At 36.4% G+C, this 19,598-nt stretch overlaps 1 protein-coding gene across 1 annotated transcript; it reads right to left on the reverse strand.

The window, feature by feature from the left end:
- Positions 1-2,156: 2,156 nt before the first annotated feature.
- TMEM179 (transmembrane protein 179) lies at positions 2,157-19,374 on the reverse strand. The gene is made up of 4 exons (XM_074231186.1): positions 19,070-19,374; positions 6,849-6,986; positions 6,122-6,200; positions 2,157-2,570 (listed from the first exon to the last, which is right to left on the reverse strand). Exons 1-4 carry the CDS (start codon positions 19,372-19,374, stop codon positions 2,391-2,393), a joined length of 702 nt encoding a protein of 233 aa, XP_074087287.1. The 3' UTR covers positions 2,157-2,390.
- Between the last annotated feature and the right edge of the window lie 224 nt (positions 19,375-19,598).

Consider the following 19,598-nt stretch of genomic DNA (forward strand, 5'->3'; position numbering starts at 1 on the left):
ACAAAGAAAATTAAAAGTAAAGCCCAAAGGAAGTGTTACTATGGTAACCACTGGGAGTCTCCTCCTGGCTAGGAAATACCAAAGCATCTGAACATTAACTGAAATGCCTACCATACATCCAGATGTTTTGCCTGCATGGTGCCAAACACAGGGGTGCTGGGCCTAACATGACTGTTATCCAGATGTTTCTGCTTGGAGAATTGAAGCAGTAATCCTGAGAAATTAAAGGAATTAACAAAAGGAAATGGAAACATTGGTGATAATAATGTTGAAAGGGGTTAGGGGATAACTTATCTGGATTCATGCTCAGGCCAGTCTCAGCTCCCCAGGGATCATGGAAAACACTGATTTCTAATAAAAGGAATGAGATCTCGGTCTACTCTCAGACTTTAAAAAAAAAAGGAAGCACCATCCTATTGTAGTCAGGATAGATGGTAAGATAGATGCTTTGAATTTGAACCAGTTAATTAGGTACATAAATCCTGGAAGAGACTTTAATAATCTAGTACAGCTCCTTAATTTTGTGGAAGAAGAAACTGAAACTGAGAGAAAGGAATAATTTGCCCGAAGTCACAATCAAATAAGAAGCATATTGGAATCCAGGTCTCCTGACTCCAAGTCAAGTAGTCCTTGATGTCAAATAACCTCAGTGGTTCCTTTTATCTGAATCTGAGGCAAGATCTATATCCATGGACTGGAGAAGATGTCAACCCCAAAAAGGATTCACTTCCTAAAGGAAACTGTTTGCTTGGTTGCTCACAGAAGGTGAAGAAATTCCTATTGGATGTACTCAATAAATACTCCTCCAGAACCCACCATATTTCAAAGTGTCTCATTTCATTTTGGGGTTAATTGTGGGAATTGAATGAACCATCCTGACTCCATCTTGTAACACAATTCTGGGGCTAGCTCAGGTCCCTTTCTATTTTGAAATTCTCATTTGAAACATGAGATGCTCCCCATTGTTCAAAGGATCATAGATTTAGAGACAAAAGAGGCCTTATAGTTCATCAAGTACAGACCCCCAAACTTTATAAATAAGGAAAAGAAATCAGAGGGGTTAAGTGACTTTTCCAATGACACACAGCTATTAAATGTTTAAAGGCAGGATCTGAACCCAGGTCTTTGTGAATTCAAAGCTTATGTTCAATCTACCATACCATGCTGCCTCTGGGTACTGAACAATTTCTATTTAGTAGCAAAAATTGTCCTTGGGGTATTGGGTGAATAGTTGTAGCAAAAATGATTTGGGTCCACTTGGCATATTACAAAGCAATTTTAAACACCAAATAAGGTAAGCTTTAAGTTAGGCAAATAGACTAAACAGTTAATAATTAGAATCAAAGTTCACTAATTCAGACCTACACCTTAATAAGGTGTTCAAGAAATGTTTTTGAGTGAACTGGCAAAAAAAGATTAGGAACTACTTGAAAACAGGGTCTATGCTCTCTTTGTATCCCCAGCACCTAGAATCGTGTCTTAAACATTCCTCAAGGATATGTGATTTTTGGAGGGTACTGCTATCACAGAGTATATCCATAACTTGGTGGAGAACTTGTAACCTGTTGCCTAAGATTCAAAGACACCAAATTGTCAGAGAACTAATTATTGTCAGAGGCATGATTTAAACCCAGGTCTTTGGGTTTCTGATTTAGTCCTATATCATGCTGCCTGTCTAGCCCATAAGTATATTGTTTTTTAAATATCTATGGGATTGAAGTTTAAATTTAAAGTAATTGTAAGAGGAATTATTTTTTCTCAAACACAAAAAAGTGATATCAATGTAAAATCAAAAAGGTTTTCAAAGCAAAAATCTCCTAAGCAACATCAATTGTACTGGTACTGCTTATGTGAAAGGAAATAAGCAAAATTAAACTGATCAGTTTGGTACTTTTTAAAATTTGTTTGTTCCTGAAAGTAAGTTAAACATGCCTCTCACAATCTTGCTCCTCCATTTGCTTCACAACCCCTTTCTCGAAAGGCCATTCAAAGTTTCAATATTAGTCCATTTAAAAGTGAGCAAAATATAACCACCAGTGCCACTTTAATTGCTTAGTTCGCTCTGTAATTAAAACACTGGCACCAAGATGAGTCAAATTAGCACTACCAAAGTCAGAGAAAATGACAAAGTAGCTGGGGGCGGGGAAGGAACTGAGTAGGAATGAGGACTTGGAACAATCTCTCAAGGCTACCTGGGACAGCACCACAGACATTTCATCTGGATACAGGACTAGGTGATATTAAACCAGACCTAATTTCAGTCCAAAATAGCAACAACTTTGCTTCAGCAAACATTACCAGGGAAAAGTCAGGTCAGGGTCCCTAGGGCACAAATGGGAACAAGGAGGGATTATTGCAGGGAGAGGGAAGAAGTGTGGGTGGCCCTGGAATTAGATCATGCCGCTCTTCTCATCTTGAAAAAAGGTCCTTGACGAGGCTCGGCCCAGCAGCAACTCCTTCTCGTGGATGAGGTTCTCCAGCAGGTCCTCCTGCCGGTAGTTGTGGTAAACCTTCAGGAAAGCCAAGATGGTGATGCCCAGCCAAGCCAGCCAGGCAGCCCAGAGACCAAACTAGGATAGAAGGATAGAGTGGAAGGGTCTGAGGGGGGTACAAGGGAATGCATCATCCTTGGGGGGGGGGGGTGAAAGTCAATAGTTCCAAGTACTGGGAAAAGAGCTCAACAAAAAGGGGGTGCAAAAACAAAGGAGGGGGGACAGTTGGACAATCAGTTCATCTACTGAGTTGATTTGATGCTTTTTAGTGTTTCTGGGTCTCTGGCATAAGCAAGAGAAAAACAGAGTCCCTCCACCCTGGGCAAATCTCCAATCTCATTAGCACTGAAACAAAGACTGGATGAGAGTAGGATGTAAACTCCCTTAGGACAAGGACTGTTTGTTCTTTGTACCTCTAGTGGCTAACAGTGTCTTGCCCAGAATAGATGCTTATTAAATGTTCATTGAATTGAATTCAATAATCACTTGTGAGAAATTACCAAATATGTGTTGGCCTATATGCTCTGAAATCTGTTCTAAAATTCTGATTTGATGATCTGAGAGAGCAATCAGCAAATGATAATCAGGCATCAAGTTGCAAGTTTCAGCCAAGTAGGAATTCAAGGAAGGGGATAACCCAGGAGGTCACACTAGTCAGGAAGGACTTCATGGAGGAGGTGGATCCAGGTCAATAACATCTTCTCCATCCTCCAGGTGTTCCATCAAAATATGAGGCCTATAATCCCTGCCCTGCTTACCTCATGCGGTGTTTATAAGGAACAGGTGAGCAAATGAATGGGCAAGCATTTTGAAAAGTAAAAGTAATGATTCAAACACAATAATAATAATAAATGATAACAAATAACTATTTCTATAATGCTGTAATATTTACAAAGTATTACCCTGTAAAGTAGGTATAAGTATGATTATCCCTATTTTACACATGAGGAAGAAGAGTCTTAAAGAAGTTAAACTAGTTTTGGGCAGAGCCAGGAAATAACCCCAGGTTTCCTGAACAGGGATTTTCCCATACAACCACTCTTCATCCAATGATAGATTATCATTGTCTATTATTACCATTGTTTATTGTTGTTTTCCAATTTAGCAAACAGCACGATTTTTTTTAAAAACACATAGCTGCTCACATCTGTATCTCTCTGAGCCCTAGCAAAATTTAGCCAATGCTGACTTTATAGGTTTGGGAGTCCAGCTTTGTTGTACACTGTCCTATCTCACTTTCAGGGGCAAAGGGGTTTTCCAACAAAGGAATCTCTCCCAACCCAAACAACTACTCCATTGGATGATGAATTTTTTGAGGGCAGGAATTGTCTTTTACTTTTTTTTTTTTTGGTATTCCCCTTAAAGTCTAACACATAATAGGAGCCTGGTTCATTTATTAATCTCTTACTCCCAATAAAAATCAAAAACCAATGAAGACAGCCCTTGGATTTTCCCTCTTATACTCCTTGGAAATTCTTTTGATTCTGAAGCCAGGGGAAATTTTTAAATTCTTTGTTTGTTGAGAATTAGCAGTATCTGGGTCCCTTCTGATGCTTACTTTCATAAGAATACACCAAAGTACAATATGTGACTCCCCTGGAACAATGTGGGCTTTAGTATCCTACATACACTTCCCCTTCCTGAGGAAGAACAATCAAAAATACCTAATTTTACTGAGGAAAAAATAGACTCAAAGAGGGCAGCTTGCTCAATGTCACACAGAAAATGAGCAGCAAAGCCAGAACGAGAAGGGAGGTCTGATTTCCTATCCAAAGTTCTCTCTTCTAACACCAGCCTGCCTATGAAGGCTTAGCTGAGTTAAGTTGATTTAGCCTTAATACTAAGGAAAGTGGAAAGCTAATCATCCTCCAATGGCCTGAATGACTTGCATCTCTTGCTTTTCAGACATTTGGGAAAGTTATCAATCAAGCAAAATATACAATTTAATGAACTTCAAGATGGAAAAGTCTAACCAAGAGCCTGCTGTGCTCTGGAATGGGAGTCACACACTAAATTCTAGACATTTTCCTTTTAAAATATTTCCTCTATTATTGAAATAACTACCATGTGGAAGAGAAAAGGGGACTGGATTAGGAGTCAGAAGACCTGAATTCAAATCCCAGCTCTGCCATTTTACTGCTCATTGAGGCAAGTCTACACCAAAGCTATCTAGATCTGAGTTTTCTAACAGAGGAGACAAAGAGATTAGATTAGAGGATAGATGACTAAGAACCCATCCAACTCCAGAACCTGTGTGACAAAGAACTCTTCTATGAAAAGGTAGAAAAGTGGAAAAAGTGCTAGGAGGATGGAAGATTTGAGCTCAAATCCAATCTCAGACATTTTCTAGCTATGTGATCCTTCACAAGTCACTTAACCCTGCTTCCTTCAATTTCCTCATCTATGAAATAAGTTGAAGAAAATGTCAAACCATTTCAGTATCTTTCCCAAGAAAACCCCAAATGAGGTCTTGAAGAGTCGGATGGGACTGAAAAATACTGAATTTTCAAAAAACACTGCCATATTATCATCTACTTTTGATAAAGAAGGACCAAAGGAACTCATCTAAGGGGTCACATAAAGGCAGCATCAGGGATTTTTGTCTTGACTCCAAAATCTCTTTATTTCAGGATGTGTTCTATCCATTAGGATTACAAAATACAAACTGGAAAGAACCTCAAAGATTGTCTAGTTCAAACTTCTCATTTCACAGATGAGGACCAGAGAGTTCGGGACTTGCCCATGATCACATAGGTAGTAAGTATCAGGGAGGTAGGATATGAATCAGGTTCTCTGACTAAAAGTCAATAGTCTCAGTCTGTTGTACTTCACAGTTCCCCAACAGCCACAATTGCTAAAGTCTCTCCTAATTCTCAATGTTGGTTACTAGCCTGTAAAGCTTTGAAGAGCTCTCTAATGGAGGAAGTCTCTGGCTTGGATACTCCTAAAAAAAATGGGAAAAAGTTACAGAGAGGAAGACACTGACTCACAAAGAACTTGGTTAAAAAAATTGTCTAAGAAGTGGACTGGGTTACTACGGGAAAGAGTGAGTTAATGACTTCTGTGGGACTCAGTTTTCTTATGTGCAAAATGGTGGGATTGAACTAAATTGTCTGATGGTCCTTTCCAGGTCTAGACCCCATGATCTATGATCTCAGCTAGGTGGTGCAGTGGATAGAGCTCTGAACCTGGACTCAGGAAAATCTGAGTTCAAATCCAGCCTCAGGCACTTACTAGATAGGTGACTCTGGTCATATCACTTAACATTTGATACAAATGAGGACAATAATAGCACCAACTTCCTAAGGTGGTCTGAAGATCAAATGAGAGAATAGTTATAAAGCAATTAGTACAGTACCTATAACCTGTTAATGTTTAATAAATACTTCTCCATTCCCTATGATCTCCCCACAACTGGGTATATTCCAGCAGAATCTGAATATCCATTATCAGAGAGCTTTAGGTAAGGTTCCTTCTCAGGCAGAAATGGACTAAATATTTTTTAAATTCCTTTCTAGATCTGTTGAATGTGCCAAAGGGCCAAGGTCAGTGGGCCTCCCCCTCATCCCTAGAATGGTCCTCTTTAACAACTAACAGTACTCCTTACCCAATGCTGCAATCACTCCTACCTGGGCAAGAGAAAACTGGTCATAGAAGGCCGAGTTTTCAGGGTTCAAATCCAAGTCCATATTCTGAAGTTCTTCACAGCTAAAACAGAAAAAGATATTGGGACAGAAAATTATTTCCAAAATTCTCCCCTGCTCCCTCTCCTCCAAGGGAGCAGTCCCACTCCACTGATTTCCTTCAGGGAAGAAAAACCTCTCAGAAGAAAGCAATGAAAATGCCTTGTTCTTTTGTTTTGGCCCTGGATACATGACTTATCAACAATTTCATTGCTTCTGATGAAATGGAAGACCACCAGCCCTTTACCATCTGCTCTCCCACTGCCTTATAACATCCTCTACAACTTCTTAACTGTCCTGTTTCTATATCCCACAATTACCCTGTTCTATCATCTGGCCTTCTTATGAAAGTAAAGTATATCTGGACCTTGCCTTATACAATGTTCATCACTGTATCCTTCTGGATCTTTTCATCCATGTTGCAACTGAACGTTTTTATATGTTGATCTTCCAATTAGATTATGAGGTCTTTAAGATAAAAAAACTGCCCTGTTTTTATAATTTTTTACCCCTAGAACTTAGCAAAATTCATAGAACAGAATAAGCAATTAATAAAATGCATTTTTAATTCATTCCATTCATCTATTTGAACTTGACACTCTTTCATCCACATACATACATACACCCTACATACCCTTTTCCCTGGGGTACAGGAAGCAGAACAAGCACATACCTGTTGGGCATGCTGCCTTTCTCTGTGATGGCATCACACCACATATCAAATCCCACACTGATGATAGTACAGGCAATGAAGACTACGAAGAGGATGAAGATATTAAGCATCAATGCAGCAAATGATTCAAGACAGGTCCTGTAGAGAGGAGAAAAAAGAGACAGAGCTTGGAAATAGCTAACCCATGGCATCTGCAAACTCTCTGGGAATCCAGAAATCATTGCCCTGCATGCTGGCAGACTCTCCTCAGAGTCCCATATAGCTGCTGAATTCAGATCAAGAAGGTCTCATTCCTTCTTCACTCAGATGCATTTGTATTTTTTGTAAATGATTAGCTGGGATATGAAATCACTAAAAGCAGGTAAGCCAGATGGAAAGTCACACATGTCTTTCTATCTTCATTAACCTCAGAAAAGGAAATCTAACTGTATAAATGGAAGCATCCATATGAAAATTATGATTTTCTAAGTCTTGCAAAGTTCCCTTACAATATATCATTAGAGTAGGGAGCCTCCTTTTTGTATCTCCAGGCTTAGCACAGTGCCTGGTATAAAGGAATTACTTAATAAATATTGACTCACTGATGAATTGCTAATCATAATTTTGCAAGGAAAATGAAGATTAGAAAAAATAAATAACTTGTCCAGGGTCATTCATTTAGTGGGAACTCTAAACCAAAGTCTAAAAAAGAACATGAAATCCTTAGAGAAGAATTTGAAAAGACCTGTTGAGAAAACTGTAAATCAATTTGAAAGAATTTAGGATTAGACTTACATTTTATAAATTAATTCCATAAGAAATGCTCCCAATTGGAGTGGCTAGGTGGTGCAGTGGATAAAGCACTGGCCCTGGAATCAGGAGTACCTGGGTTCAAATCCGGTCTCAGACACTTAATAATTACCTAGCTGTGTGGCCTTGGGCAAGCCATTTAACCCCATTTGCCTTGCAAAAACCTAAAAAAACAAAAAGAAAAAAAAGAAATGCTCCCAATGATTATGGTAACTGACTATTTTAAGTCAAACCATTAAAAAATAAAAGAAAATCAAATCAGTAACCATTCACAACTGTGGTATGGGGAAGGAAACTAGTAAAATGTGGAACCTCTAGAGGTGAGAACAAAGGATAAAATAGACCATTTCTTTTCAAGGATTCTTGATTTTGATCTAATATTCTTTACACTATACATCCTCAACATGATCTTGTTGCTTAGTTGCCCAGGGTCACATAGCTAGTAAGTGTCTGGGGCCAGATTTGAACTCAGGATGATGAATCTTCCCGACTCTAAGCCTGACATTTTATCCACTGAGCCATCTAGCTACTCTCCTCAGCATTAATCTACATCATCCCTCTAAGAACCCAAGTCTAGAAATATGTGTGTGGAGAAACCACCCTAGACAAGGCACACATCTCCTGCCTTGGGGAAGCACCTGAGCTGAGAGGTAAAAAACTATCTTCCCCTCAGAGAACCAGTAAAGCTGATTAGTTGGATCACATAATAAAGTTTTCTTTTCTACAATAACACAGAACCACAGATTAGTAGGATTGAAAGGGTAGGTTCAATTAAAGGTAATACTATATAATTTAAAGAACACTGAATTTGGAGAGGATCTCCTTTTGAATCTTGCTTCTGTCGCTTGGAACAAATCAAATCTGAAAAACAAGGAAAGAGAGGGGAGAATGGATGATTAGGTCCCTTTTAGTTCTAAATTCTAGGAATCTACGGACCTGAATATCATCTGCAAGGAAACATAATAATACTCATATTCCAGAATTCACTATATTTAATTCAACATCTACTATAAGGTAAGTACTATGCTCACCAGGTGGTAGCAATAGCAAAAATAAAATAAAACAATCTCTGGTCTCAAGGAGTTTATATTTATTTGGAGGGGGAAGAGGAAAAGAACATTAGCATAGAAAATCAAATATAAAATAAAAATAAATAGCATAGATTAAATGAGAAAAAATAATTAGAAATAATGTAATTCAACATATAAGTGCTCAGTGAACCCTAGAACATAAAATCCTTGAGAAAGAACTTTTTATTTGACAAGATCATCTAGGAAAAAAAATCAAAATTTAATTTCAAAAAGATTGGATGTAGACAAACATTTGAACAATTGGAGAAAAAAAGAATTTTCACCTCCAATCTCTGACAAGGATCTGATATATAAAATATGTAAGAAACACAAACAGATAAGAACAAAAGCCATTCCCCTATGAATAGTGGTCAAATAATATGAATGAGTAGTTCTCAAAAGAATTGCAAACTATTAACTGCCTTATGAAAGATTGCTCCAATTCAGACTAAGAAAATTAACAAAAATGACAAAAGCTGGAGATAGCTAATATTGAATGGGTTATAGAAAACAAGAACATTAATATATTATTGGAAAAGCTATAAATTAGTCAACTATTTGGAAAGCAATTTGAAATTATTTTAAGAAAGTGATGCGGGGCAGCTAGGTGGCGTAGTGGATAAAGCGCCAGCCCTGGAGTCAGGAGTACCTAGGTTCAAATCCGGTCTCAGACACTTAAAAATTACCTAGCTATGTGGCTTTGGGCAAGCCACTTCACCCCATTTGCCTTGCAAAAAAAACCTTTAAAAAAGTGATGAAATATTCATATCTTTTAAATCATATTCCTAAACCTCTAACTCACTGGTAGTCATATATGCCAAAAAGGTCAATAATAAAAAGAAAATTCACACACACATACACCAAAATTAAACAATTTTTATGATAGTAAAGATCTAGAAACAAAGTAGATTGGAGAATAAATATTTATTAATTAAATAAATTATGGTACATGAACATAATGGAATATTACCAGGCCATCTATAAGAAGTTGAAGGCCAGAGCTGAGTCAGACCAAGTTAAGTTTGAGTATTGGTATAAAATGAGAATACTCACAGACCATGTTAACCAAAAAAGTTTACTTACATAGCATCTTTGGATCAAATAAACACCTACAATTTGGTGTAGCAATGCATTAGTGAATCTTTGTTTCAAGAAATTTCTTTTAAACAATCTATTATGGGATTCTTAACTCTTTTATTTTATAGGTGAATTCATCTCATTTATATTTATTGTTACAATTCTTAAATGTTTATTTCTCTCCATATTTTCTTCTCTTTGCCCCAAACCATTTTTAACAAGGGAAAGGATAGTGAATGTGATCAGTATTAGTAATATGTAATAGAAGCTACCTGCTTCTACTCCTTTTGCCAGACTTATGTTCAGACCCCAAGTTTCCTTTTAATCTCCCCCTTGATGATTCTCTTTCCACAATTGAAGCTTATTTTGCTTATGAATAAAACCTCTTTATTTGTCCCTCTCCAATCTTTCCCTTCCTTATCCTTGCCTATTTTCCTGTTAAATATAATACATAAAATCATGTGTTTATTTATATTCAAACCTTCCTTTGTCCAGTTTAGATAAATGAAATCAATAAGATGCTCACTTCACCCACCCTTTCCTTCTTGTTTGTATGTTTACTCTTCTACTTTTGCATTCCCATAATGCATTCTACTTCCTTCTCCCTCATTTCTCTTTAATGTATTTCACCCCTTAAATTTTTTTCATTTTCTCAAAATTGTCAAAACAGAACAATACTACCCATAATTTCTCTGTTTTTCTTCATGAAATGCACATAAAACTTTTTTTTCCTTTTTTCTTTTTTTTAGGTTTTTGCAATGCAAATGGGGTTAAGTGGCTTGTCCAAGGCCACACAGCTAGGTAATTATTAAGTGTCTGATGCTGAATTTGAACTCAGGTACTCCTGACTCCAGGGCTGGTGCTCTATCCACTGCACCACATAACTGCCCAAAAATTTTTAATATATTAGGATTTTGAAGGGATCCTTCTCTATTCTTTCTGTTAAAATGTAAGTACTTTATTGTCATTTAGCTCCAAGAGCATATACTTTCCTGGATTTCTTTTCATTTCTATATATATTGTCAAAATTTCTACTCATTTCTGACTTTTTCCAACTGAAGAGTCAAATATCCTCTTTTCCAGTATAGATCCATTCTACTCCATGTAGGATTATATTATCTTTTAAGGTATCATTCTTGGTTGTAAGGCTTATATTTTTTGTTTTCTGGAATATCTATTATAAGATTTTTCTCTTCATTACAAAAGTTGTTGACAATTACTGACCATGGTTCCATGATACTTCAATTTTTTTTCCATTCTTGCTGATTGTAGTATTTTTTCTTTGCCATGGAGGTTCTGAATTTTGGTTATAACATCCTCTCAGGTCAAATCTTTCTATTTTCTATTTTCTATTTTCAGTTTGCCTTTTAGTTCTTTTAAATCTTAGATAATTTCTCGAAATATGATTCTCAGGCTTTACAGTCATAGATTTCAGGAAATCCAATGACTCTTAAATTATCTCATCTGAACCTAAGGAAATAGAACATAGACCAATTAAATTACAGATCTTCAAAGTATTAAAATATGTATTTTTTATTAGGTTTGGCCTATTATTCCAACCTAGGAAGATCTTTTTTTGGATCCAGCCTTGATCATACAATATTAAATTATTCCATCTCACTCTCCCTTATTGGAAAATTTGATTTTTAAAGTGTCATCTATGTCACCATTTAAGTCAATTGATTAGAATGTTGAACAGAATAGGGACAATGAAAAGTTGCTGTATCACTCTGCTTTATGCCATGTCCAAGGTGACATGGATTCAATAATGAATATTCATTAGATTCAACAATCTACCTGTTCTGAATTCATCTACCTCTTCTACTACATAGCTCCAACTTATCCACAAATATGTGTCGAGGATCTTTCTAAAATCTAGTTATACTATGCTTACATCATTTCTGTGACATTATTCTGTGACAATCATGACAAATACTGTCATTTCCCAGACATAATATCTAATCAATTGGTTAATAAATACTTGCTGAATATTTACTAACTATCATGCACTATACTAAGCTCTGAGGATACCAAGAAAGGCAAAAGACAGACCCTTCCTCAAAGAGTTCACAGTCTAATAGAGGAAGACATAAAAAACCCAACAACCTGAAAAGTGGAGGAGCAGGGAATACCAAGGAGGCCAAGTAAAAAATGATAAGGTAACTGCCCTGAATACCCTCCAGGGTCTAGGAGGAACTTTGATGTCATTTTGAAGAGTAATGAAATTCCAGAGAGCATGGGCCACAAGTGACATAGTGGGTAGAGAAAATAGAAACTTGAAGTAAAAAAAGTCCCAAGTCCAAATCCTACCTTAGATACTGTGTGACTCTGGGCAAGGAACTTAAACTCTCTGAACTTGTGTTCCTCATCTATAAAATGAAGAAATTGATTGTGAGACCCTCTAAATTCCTCCATATTCCTTTTAGTTTTTAATCTGTGCTCCTTTGATCTCTCTAAGGAGAAAGATTAAAAATCATCCATGCATGCTTATCTTGCGCCACTCTCATCCATATCTCCCAAAAGTTAGCCACAAGAGTACCTCCAATGAGTTGGAGTCCTTCACTTTCTCCTAATATTTCTAGGAGGACTCAGACAAGTTCTCTGGCCAACTACCTGTGAGCCTTCTCTCACCACAATATCAAGCCAATTTTATTATATAATTCTTGGATGACACCCTTTACTTAAATCTTTGGTATTCATCATTGGTTATATATTTCAGTCTGCTCACAACCACCTCTATTCTCTTGGTGTCATGCTTAAACTGTCTCAAAACAAAACTGGTAAAATGCTTGCATTGAAAAGACTTTATGTATAAAGGAGGGATTGGAGGGAAGGGAAAAAAATTGGGGAAAAAATGTTAAAAACAAATAAATAATTTTAAAAGAGATACCTTTATTGTTTTTAGAAGTTTGGGGTTAGTTAAAGCTTATTTTCAATTTCCTAGAAGCAATCCAGTTCACTCTCTTTCTTTATAACTCTGGGCAAAACTCATTGTAGATTTGTAGTGCCTGCCCCAAAAATACATACTATTGAAGAAACTAAAGTCTAAAGGATGTTCATTCAGATACATGTAGAAATCTGGGCAAATAGTCTTCATCCAATTATTCTTTCCTGTATAGATGGTCTCCTTTGAGAAATTACAAATCTTTTCCAAGAGGTTCTGCAGTGTCTTGGGGCTTGATGATATCATCATAATGCTGATGGTAACTATACATTTCCCTGTTTTATGTATTGTCTGGTGCTTATTATCTAGAGTGTCATTTAGCAGGGTTATTTTTTTAATTATGTCTTCAAAGGAGTTTTAAGTGAACTTTAATTTTTAAATGATTTTTTTCTTCTGTAATCAACAAACAATAAGCATAATGAAATCTTATACACTCTACATCTTTCAATCAACCGAGATGGTAACAATGACATCATTTGTTGAGTATCATTTGAAAAACTATGATTGTACCCCCTCTACTAACATACTTATCAAGGATAACCTTAATTCATGCATAGATGACTTGACATCAAGACTTTGTATGGTTGGAAGGTAGGCTTCTAAGTCAGTAGATAGTTGGGGCTTTTTTTTCCCTTGACATCGGTTTTGCAATTGATCCAAATATTTTTTACATTCCTTCAAATCTGTACCTCCTTAAGCTATGGAGAAATTCTTTTTTAAAAAGAAAAGGCATGAAAAGTCTGGCATGATTTTTGATAAAGCCAATTAAATTTGTTTTTTCAATGAAAATCTGCTCTATCTCCTTTTGGTCATTTCTGAATTATTCAACACACACAAAGAAAGAAAAGAAAAGGAAAAAACAAACATATATAGTCAATTGAAACAAATTATCCTCTTTGTCCAAAGAAACCTCAGTCTGCATTCTGGATTCATCACCTCTCTGTCAGGAGATGGGTAGAATGTTTCTTCATGAGTCTTTTGAAATTAGAATTGGTCATTGTATTGAACAAATTTCCTAAGACTTTCAAAGTTATTTGTCTTTAAAATATTGTTATAATTGTTTAAATCATTCTCTTTGTTCTGTTTACTTCACTCTATATCAGTTCAAATAAATCTTCCTAGGTACCTCTGAAACTAGCTCCTTCACTTTTTCCTATAGACTAATAGTATTCCACCATATTCATATGAACTTGTTCATCCATTCCCCAATGATGGGAACTTCCTCAGCTTCCAATTCTTTGCCATTAAAAAAGGGGGGGTGGCTAGGTGGCGCAGTGGATAGAGCACTGACCCTGGAGTCAGGAGTACCTGAGTTCAAATCTGGCCTCAGACACTTCATAATTACCTAGTTGTGTGGCATTGGGCAAGCCACTTAACCCCATTTGCCTTGCAAAAAAAAACTAAAAAAAAGGGATATTATAACTATTTTTGTACATATAAATTCCTTTCAATATAAATTTCATCTTTTGAGTAAAAGTTTCCTAAATTTAATCCCTGATTTGTTCTAAACTTGCTTCAAGAATCCTAATCTGAGAATTCCATTCTCTGTTCTCTGGCACCTGCTCTACTTCTCTGAACTTTGACAGATTTTGTTGAAGTCACACTACTTAACATGGGCTTATGTCTTGAAAACTTTCTTTGCCATTCACTAACTAGTTAGCTCTGTGAGTTGGGCAAGTTTTTTTTCTAGACCTGTTACCCTATCTCTGTAGTAAAAATAAAGGACTGTAGTAAAAATAAAAAATGATGATAAAATTTATTTTGTAAACCATAAACTATCATATAATATATTCTATCATTAAAGTTTATATAAATAACAAATGCTACTGAGAATATTTGACAGTGATATAATGAACACTACTGATAGCAATGTAACAATGTTAATATATTAACAACTATAAAATCAACTAAATTGTTATATTACTAATGTTGACAGTGAATACCATAATCAAGAAAGTTATAATTATAATCATATAAATCATTAGAATTAATAGTGTTAATATTTTTATTTGCTATTCTATTAATGATAAATAGCATTATCAGTTTCTAGGAAGTATGGCATAATGTACAGTCTCATATTTGGGATTATCTGGATTCATATTCTGGTTCTGATGCATATTGGTTGCCTACTAATTGTATGACTTTAGTGAAGTCACATATCTATAAACCTCAGTTACCACATCCATAAAATGATAATGTTGGATGATCAAGAGTCCTTAATACATGGTTAATACTGTAAATGTTATAAAAAACTATGTTAGCATCAACAAGTATCAAGTGGACTCTATGTCCAGACAATATGCCATATCTAAAGGAAAAAGAAATTGTTATAGATCTAACAATCATTTATGAATTAATTGTCTGTGTGGTCAGACCAAACTAGTTAGAGCGATGGTTAAAATAAATACCAAACTAAAAGAAAAAAATAAAGATAAGAAAAAGAGCTTATGGGCAAATAAAACAGCTCAAACCTGACTAACTCAAATAAGCTCTTGATGGTGAAAAAAAGATACGCAAAAAGACATTAACTTTGTCACCATTTCTTATAAAAATTTAACCAGTATGAGGCAATCACCACAACAAAAAACCAAAAGATCCCAGAAAAATACCTCAATCAATACTTGAATTCCTTGCTAAGCAATAAGACCTGGAAATGATGAACATCAGTATAGAATTTAAACTATAATACTACAAAAGAGGAGAGTAAAAGATCACAATCAATGTTATATCACAAAACAACAGGCAGTCATGAGAACAAGTGGAAAAGGAAACAAGTTTGCAAAAAAAAATTTAAAAACTGGGCATTGAGACCCAAGTAAACCATTTCATTAAGAGAGAGTTTATAAATTAAAGCAGTAGGAGGACAATAAATAGATAAAAAATGAAGCTCCTATCAGAGTTTCTAAAGCAATCTATTTTCACCTTCATTGACAATGCAACCACCATATTTGGATTTCCCAAAGGGTAAGAGTGAAAATGATATCTTAGAAAATAAAATTACAAAAAGTATCTGTAGCACTCTGAGTGCTAACAGAAAAAAATCCATACTGGAGGCAATACAATTTTGAAAGCATTGAGGTTGATTTAAGTTGTCTGAAAGAAGGGAGATGTTGTGGACTATATCAAAATAAAAAAATATTGAAAAGCAATAAAAACTCTTAAATTATATGATCATATTCTCATTTCTATAAATTCTTTATGAGAAAGCCTAACAACTGTTTTGAGGGAATACTTAATGAAAATATGAGGATAGAACAGGCAGCTTTCCCAATGTTCAATAACATGATTAAAAGACATGGAGAATACAAGATCCATATTGTTGTTGTTGTTGTTGCTTTCAAAAAACATTTAAATTAGAGCAAGATGAAGCCTTAAGTTTCTCTCTCTAAGGATAATCTTATGTTAAAAGTTATGCCTTGAAAGATGCAGGCACAGAGGTATAACATTATTCAGTACTCATTTGGCTTTAAATATGAGTGAAACATAAAACAGAAAGACAAATGTCCACTAAAATTACTTATTTCTGTCATAAGACAAAGTCCAAAAGAAAGATGTCTTGGTAAATTAATCTGACCCTCCAGATGCTTATATAAGTGAATGATATTTTAATAATTGCATCAAACCCTAGAATACTACAAGACTTCTTTAAGCATATCCATGGCTACTCAAAAATTATTAGCCTAGCAATAAATACAGGAAAAACCAAATGGATGAATATCACAGTTAGATAAGCAAGTAGTTCATTGAATTAGGCCATCAGTATATATATCTTGGGCACAGACTTCAGATACAAAATGAACTTGTCCCAGAACTGAATAAAAGAAAAAAGTAACCTGGATTATATGAGAAATTGCTCAAACTGCTCCCTTACACAAAAGTAGTGCTTCTTAACACCAAAATTCTTTTTGTAAGTCACAGAATGTCACAATCTCCAATGAATCGAAATTAAATGTAAACCAGTGGCAATGGAGAGAAGCATACTGCATGTAAATAGGCTCTGCTTACTATCAACAATGATTTGGAAGCAAGAAGTGGACAAAAAGATTTTGTCCAGGAAATTATGATCTGAAAAGTAGGTGGCTCTATCTTATAGCAATAGATAGAGCTAGAAAATTGGTAACTTAGTACTGTACTGGTAAGCACAAAATGTTAAATGTAGTCAAAGAAGGCTTCAGTTTATTGGGTAGATCCTTTATGGAATATATATATATTTAAATATATATATATGTATATATATATATATATATATATACATATATATATATTTAAAAGCCAAGGCATGAAAGACATAGGGTATGAGGCATGGGTGAATTGCAATCTGCTGCCTGGGAAGGAGTTTCCATATTGATGAGCTCATGGATACATTAAATTCTTGAAATATTACAGTATTAAAGTATATCTCATCTTCATTAAACATTTTTATCTCATAAGCTAGGAACACAGTAAGTGCTCAGAAAATGCATACTAATTAACTTATTCAAAATCAATAAATATTTATTAAGCACCTACTGTGATCAAGACCTTTGATCAAAGGTGGGGATACAAAAGATGAAAAATGACCCAGTTCCTTTCCCTCAAGGAACTCACTGTATAATAAGAAGAATGAAAAAGGTGCATTCCTATTAATATCAAATAATAACTGACTTCAAAGACCAATGATATCATTAGGATAAATCATTTCTATGCTAACACGGCTGTCTACCCCTCCACACCATGGCAAATAGTTTTTGCTTTGTTTTGGTTTAGGTTTTTTTAGGTTTTTGCAAGACAATGGAACTAAGTGGCTTGCCCAAGGCCACATATCTAGTAATTATTAAGTGTCTGAGGTCAGATTTGAACTCAAGTACTCTTGACTCTAAGATCAGTGCTCTATCCACTGCGCCACCTAACTGCCCAAATAGTTTTTTTAAGTTATATTTATCTTGAGAATTAAAAAACTGTTTCTTGAGATGGCAAGTCCTCTGTGGCTAAGCCCCTTGAAGGGGGGAGGGGATTCATAACTTCTGTGATTTCACTAGAAATTATCTCCTCAGATCTAAGGGTTTTTCTAGACAATAGAGAGCCTCATCAAATTTGAAGAGGGAAGATAACAGAAAGAATGTCATTCCTGAAAGCTAACATAGATCGATAACCCTCCAAAATATATTAGGAAAGTTTAAAAAATTAAATTCAACATCCAAATATTTGGACTGCACAGTGTTCAAACATCTGGGAGGACTCCAAATATCCAGATGGCTGTAATGGCGTAGGTAATGTAGTTAAATGGTGCAGTGTATAGAGTGTTAGGACCTGGAGTCAGGAAGATCTGAGTTCAGATCCTACCTCAGACACTTCTTAGCTGTGTGACCCCTGGCAAGTCACTTAAACCTCTCATTTTCCTCTTGTGCAAAATGGGGATAATAATAATAACACCTACCTCACTCATACAGTTGTGAGGTTCAAATGAGATAAATGAATAGAGAGTTACAAGTTTTAAAAGGCTATATAAATTCTAGCTATTATGAGATCTTTTAAGTGTTTTCCTCACAGTATCTCCATAGTGGAGGACGGGCAGTGTAAGTAGTATTACCCCTATTTGTGGATGGGGAAATTGAGGGTCAGAGGGGTTAAATGACTTGCTGAAGGGGTCATATGCCTATTGACTCAACCCCAACTATCTAGATTAATAACTAATTTTTCCTATTCTGCATGAAAAAAAGATTGTTAGGGGAGAGTGAAGTGAAAGAAAGGTTTTTGTCTCTTCTCCTACCTCAGGCCTCAACTTGGCCATTTCCTCCCTCACTTTGCACCAAGTCTCTCCCTTCAGCAAAAAGAATAAGGGAGAAGTGTCCATGGTACTAAAGGGAATGTTCTCCTCTAGGCCAGAGTCAAACTTGGAGAGAAATGACTAGCCAATTTCTACAGAAAGAAAAAGGAAACTTGCCTAGGGCAGGAAGAGAAGGGGCAGTACAGAAAGGTCAGAGCTTTGGCTAGTGAATACTGGATAGTGTTTTCATAGGAAGGTGTCTATTTGCGGGGATGGGGGGGGCGGACAGAGTTCAATAATGATGGAGACAACTTGTCTGCATAGTGATGATTTTCTCATGGGAGCAGAGACATTTTCCACAGGAAGGGATGTTTTCCGGAAGAACTGTTGGAAGAAGACTATTTACAGGGGGATGCATGGAGGGATATGGGAGAGGGTGGGTTTTTACATTTGGGCAGAGACTGTTTTCAGCTGAGGGAGATTGTTTGCACGGGAGTAGGGTCCAGAGGAGAGAGCTGCACCCTAGGGACATAGTTCTTAGCCCCAAGCAGTTTAGGCTGGGACCAGGGGCCGCGTGGGGGCCGCCACTACTTACTCGTCGAATCCCTTGCACAGGAGATAGAGCGACCGCCAGGCTAACCCAATGGCCACAGACAGGGAGAGCAGGGCAGCGAGGAGAGAGTAGTGGCAGGCAGCAGGCGAGCCCCACTCCTGCACCGTGAAGCGCTGATGTTCCTGTACGGTCAGATTGGTGTTCAGCCACATGCCCTCAGTGAAGAGCAAGCAGCGGCCGTGGAAGTCATGGCAGTTCTCAGTCAATGGCACCACCACGATGAAGCTAAACAGGAAGGCAAGGAAGTAGCAGGAGCCCTGGGCGAAGACTAATTTGTTTTTCCCCATGGTCGTGCCTGGGCACAGGAGCCCCGGAGGGGGGCACAAGGTGGAGGAGGGGAGATGAAGAGGAAAGAAAGGAGAAAAAGAAGAGGGGATAGATAAGAGATAAAGGAAGAGAGAAGGCCGTGAGAATTTCTGAGAGTCAAGAGAAAAAGAAAGGAAGGAAAAGAGATGAAAGGAATGAAAAAGAACAAAGACGGGGAGGAAGACGTGAAAATAGAAAAGGAAAT

Source organism: Macrotis lagotis, chromosome 1 (genome assembly GCF_037893015.1).
Source record: "Macrotis lagotis isolate mMagLag1 chromosome 1, bilby.v1.9.chrom.fasta, whole genome shotgun sequence".
Taxonomy (NCBI): domain Eukaryota; kingdom Metazoa; phylum Chordata; class Mammalia; order Peramelemorphia; family Peramelidae; genus Macrotis; species Macrotis lagotis.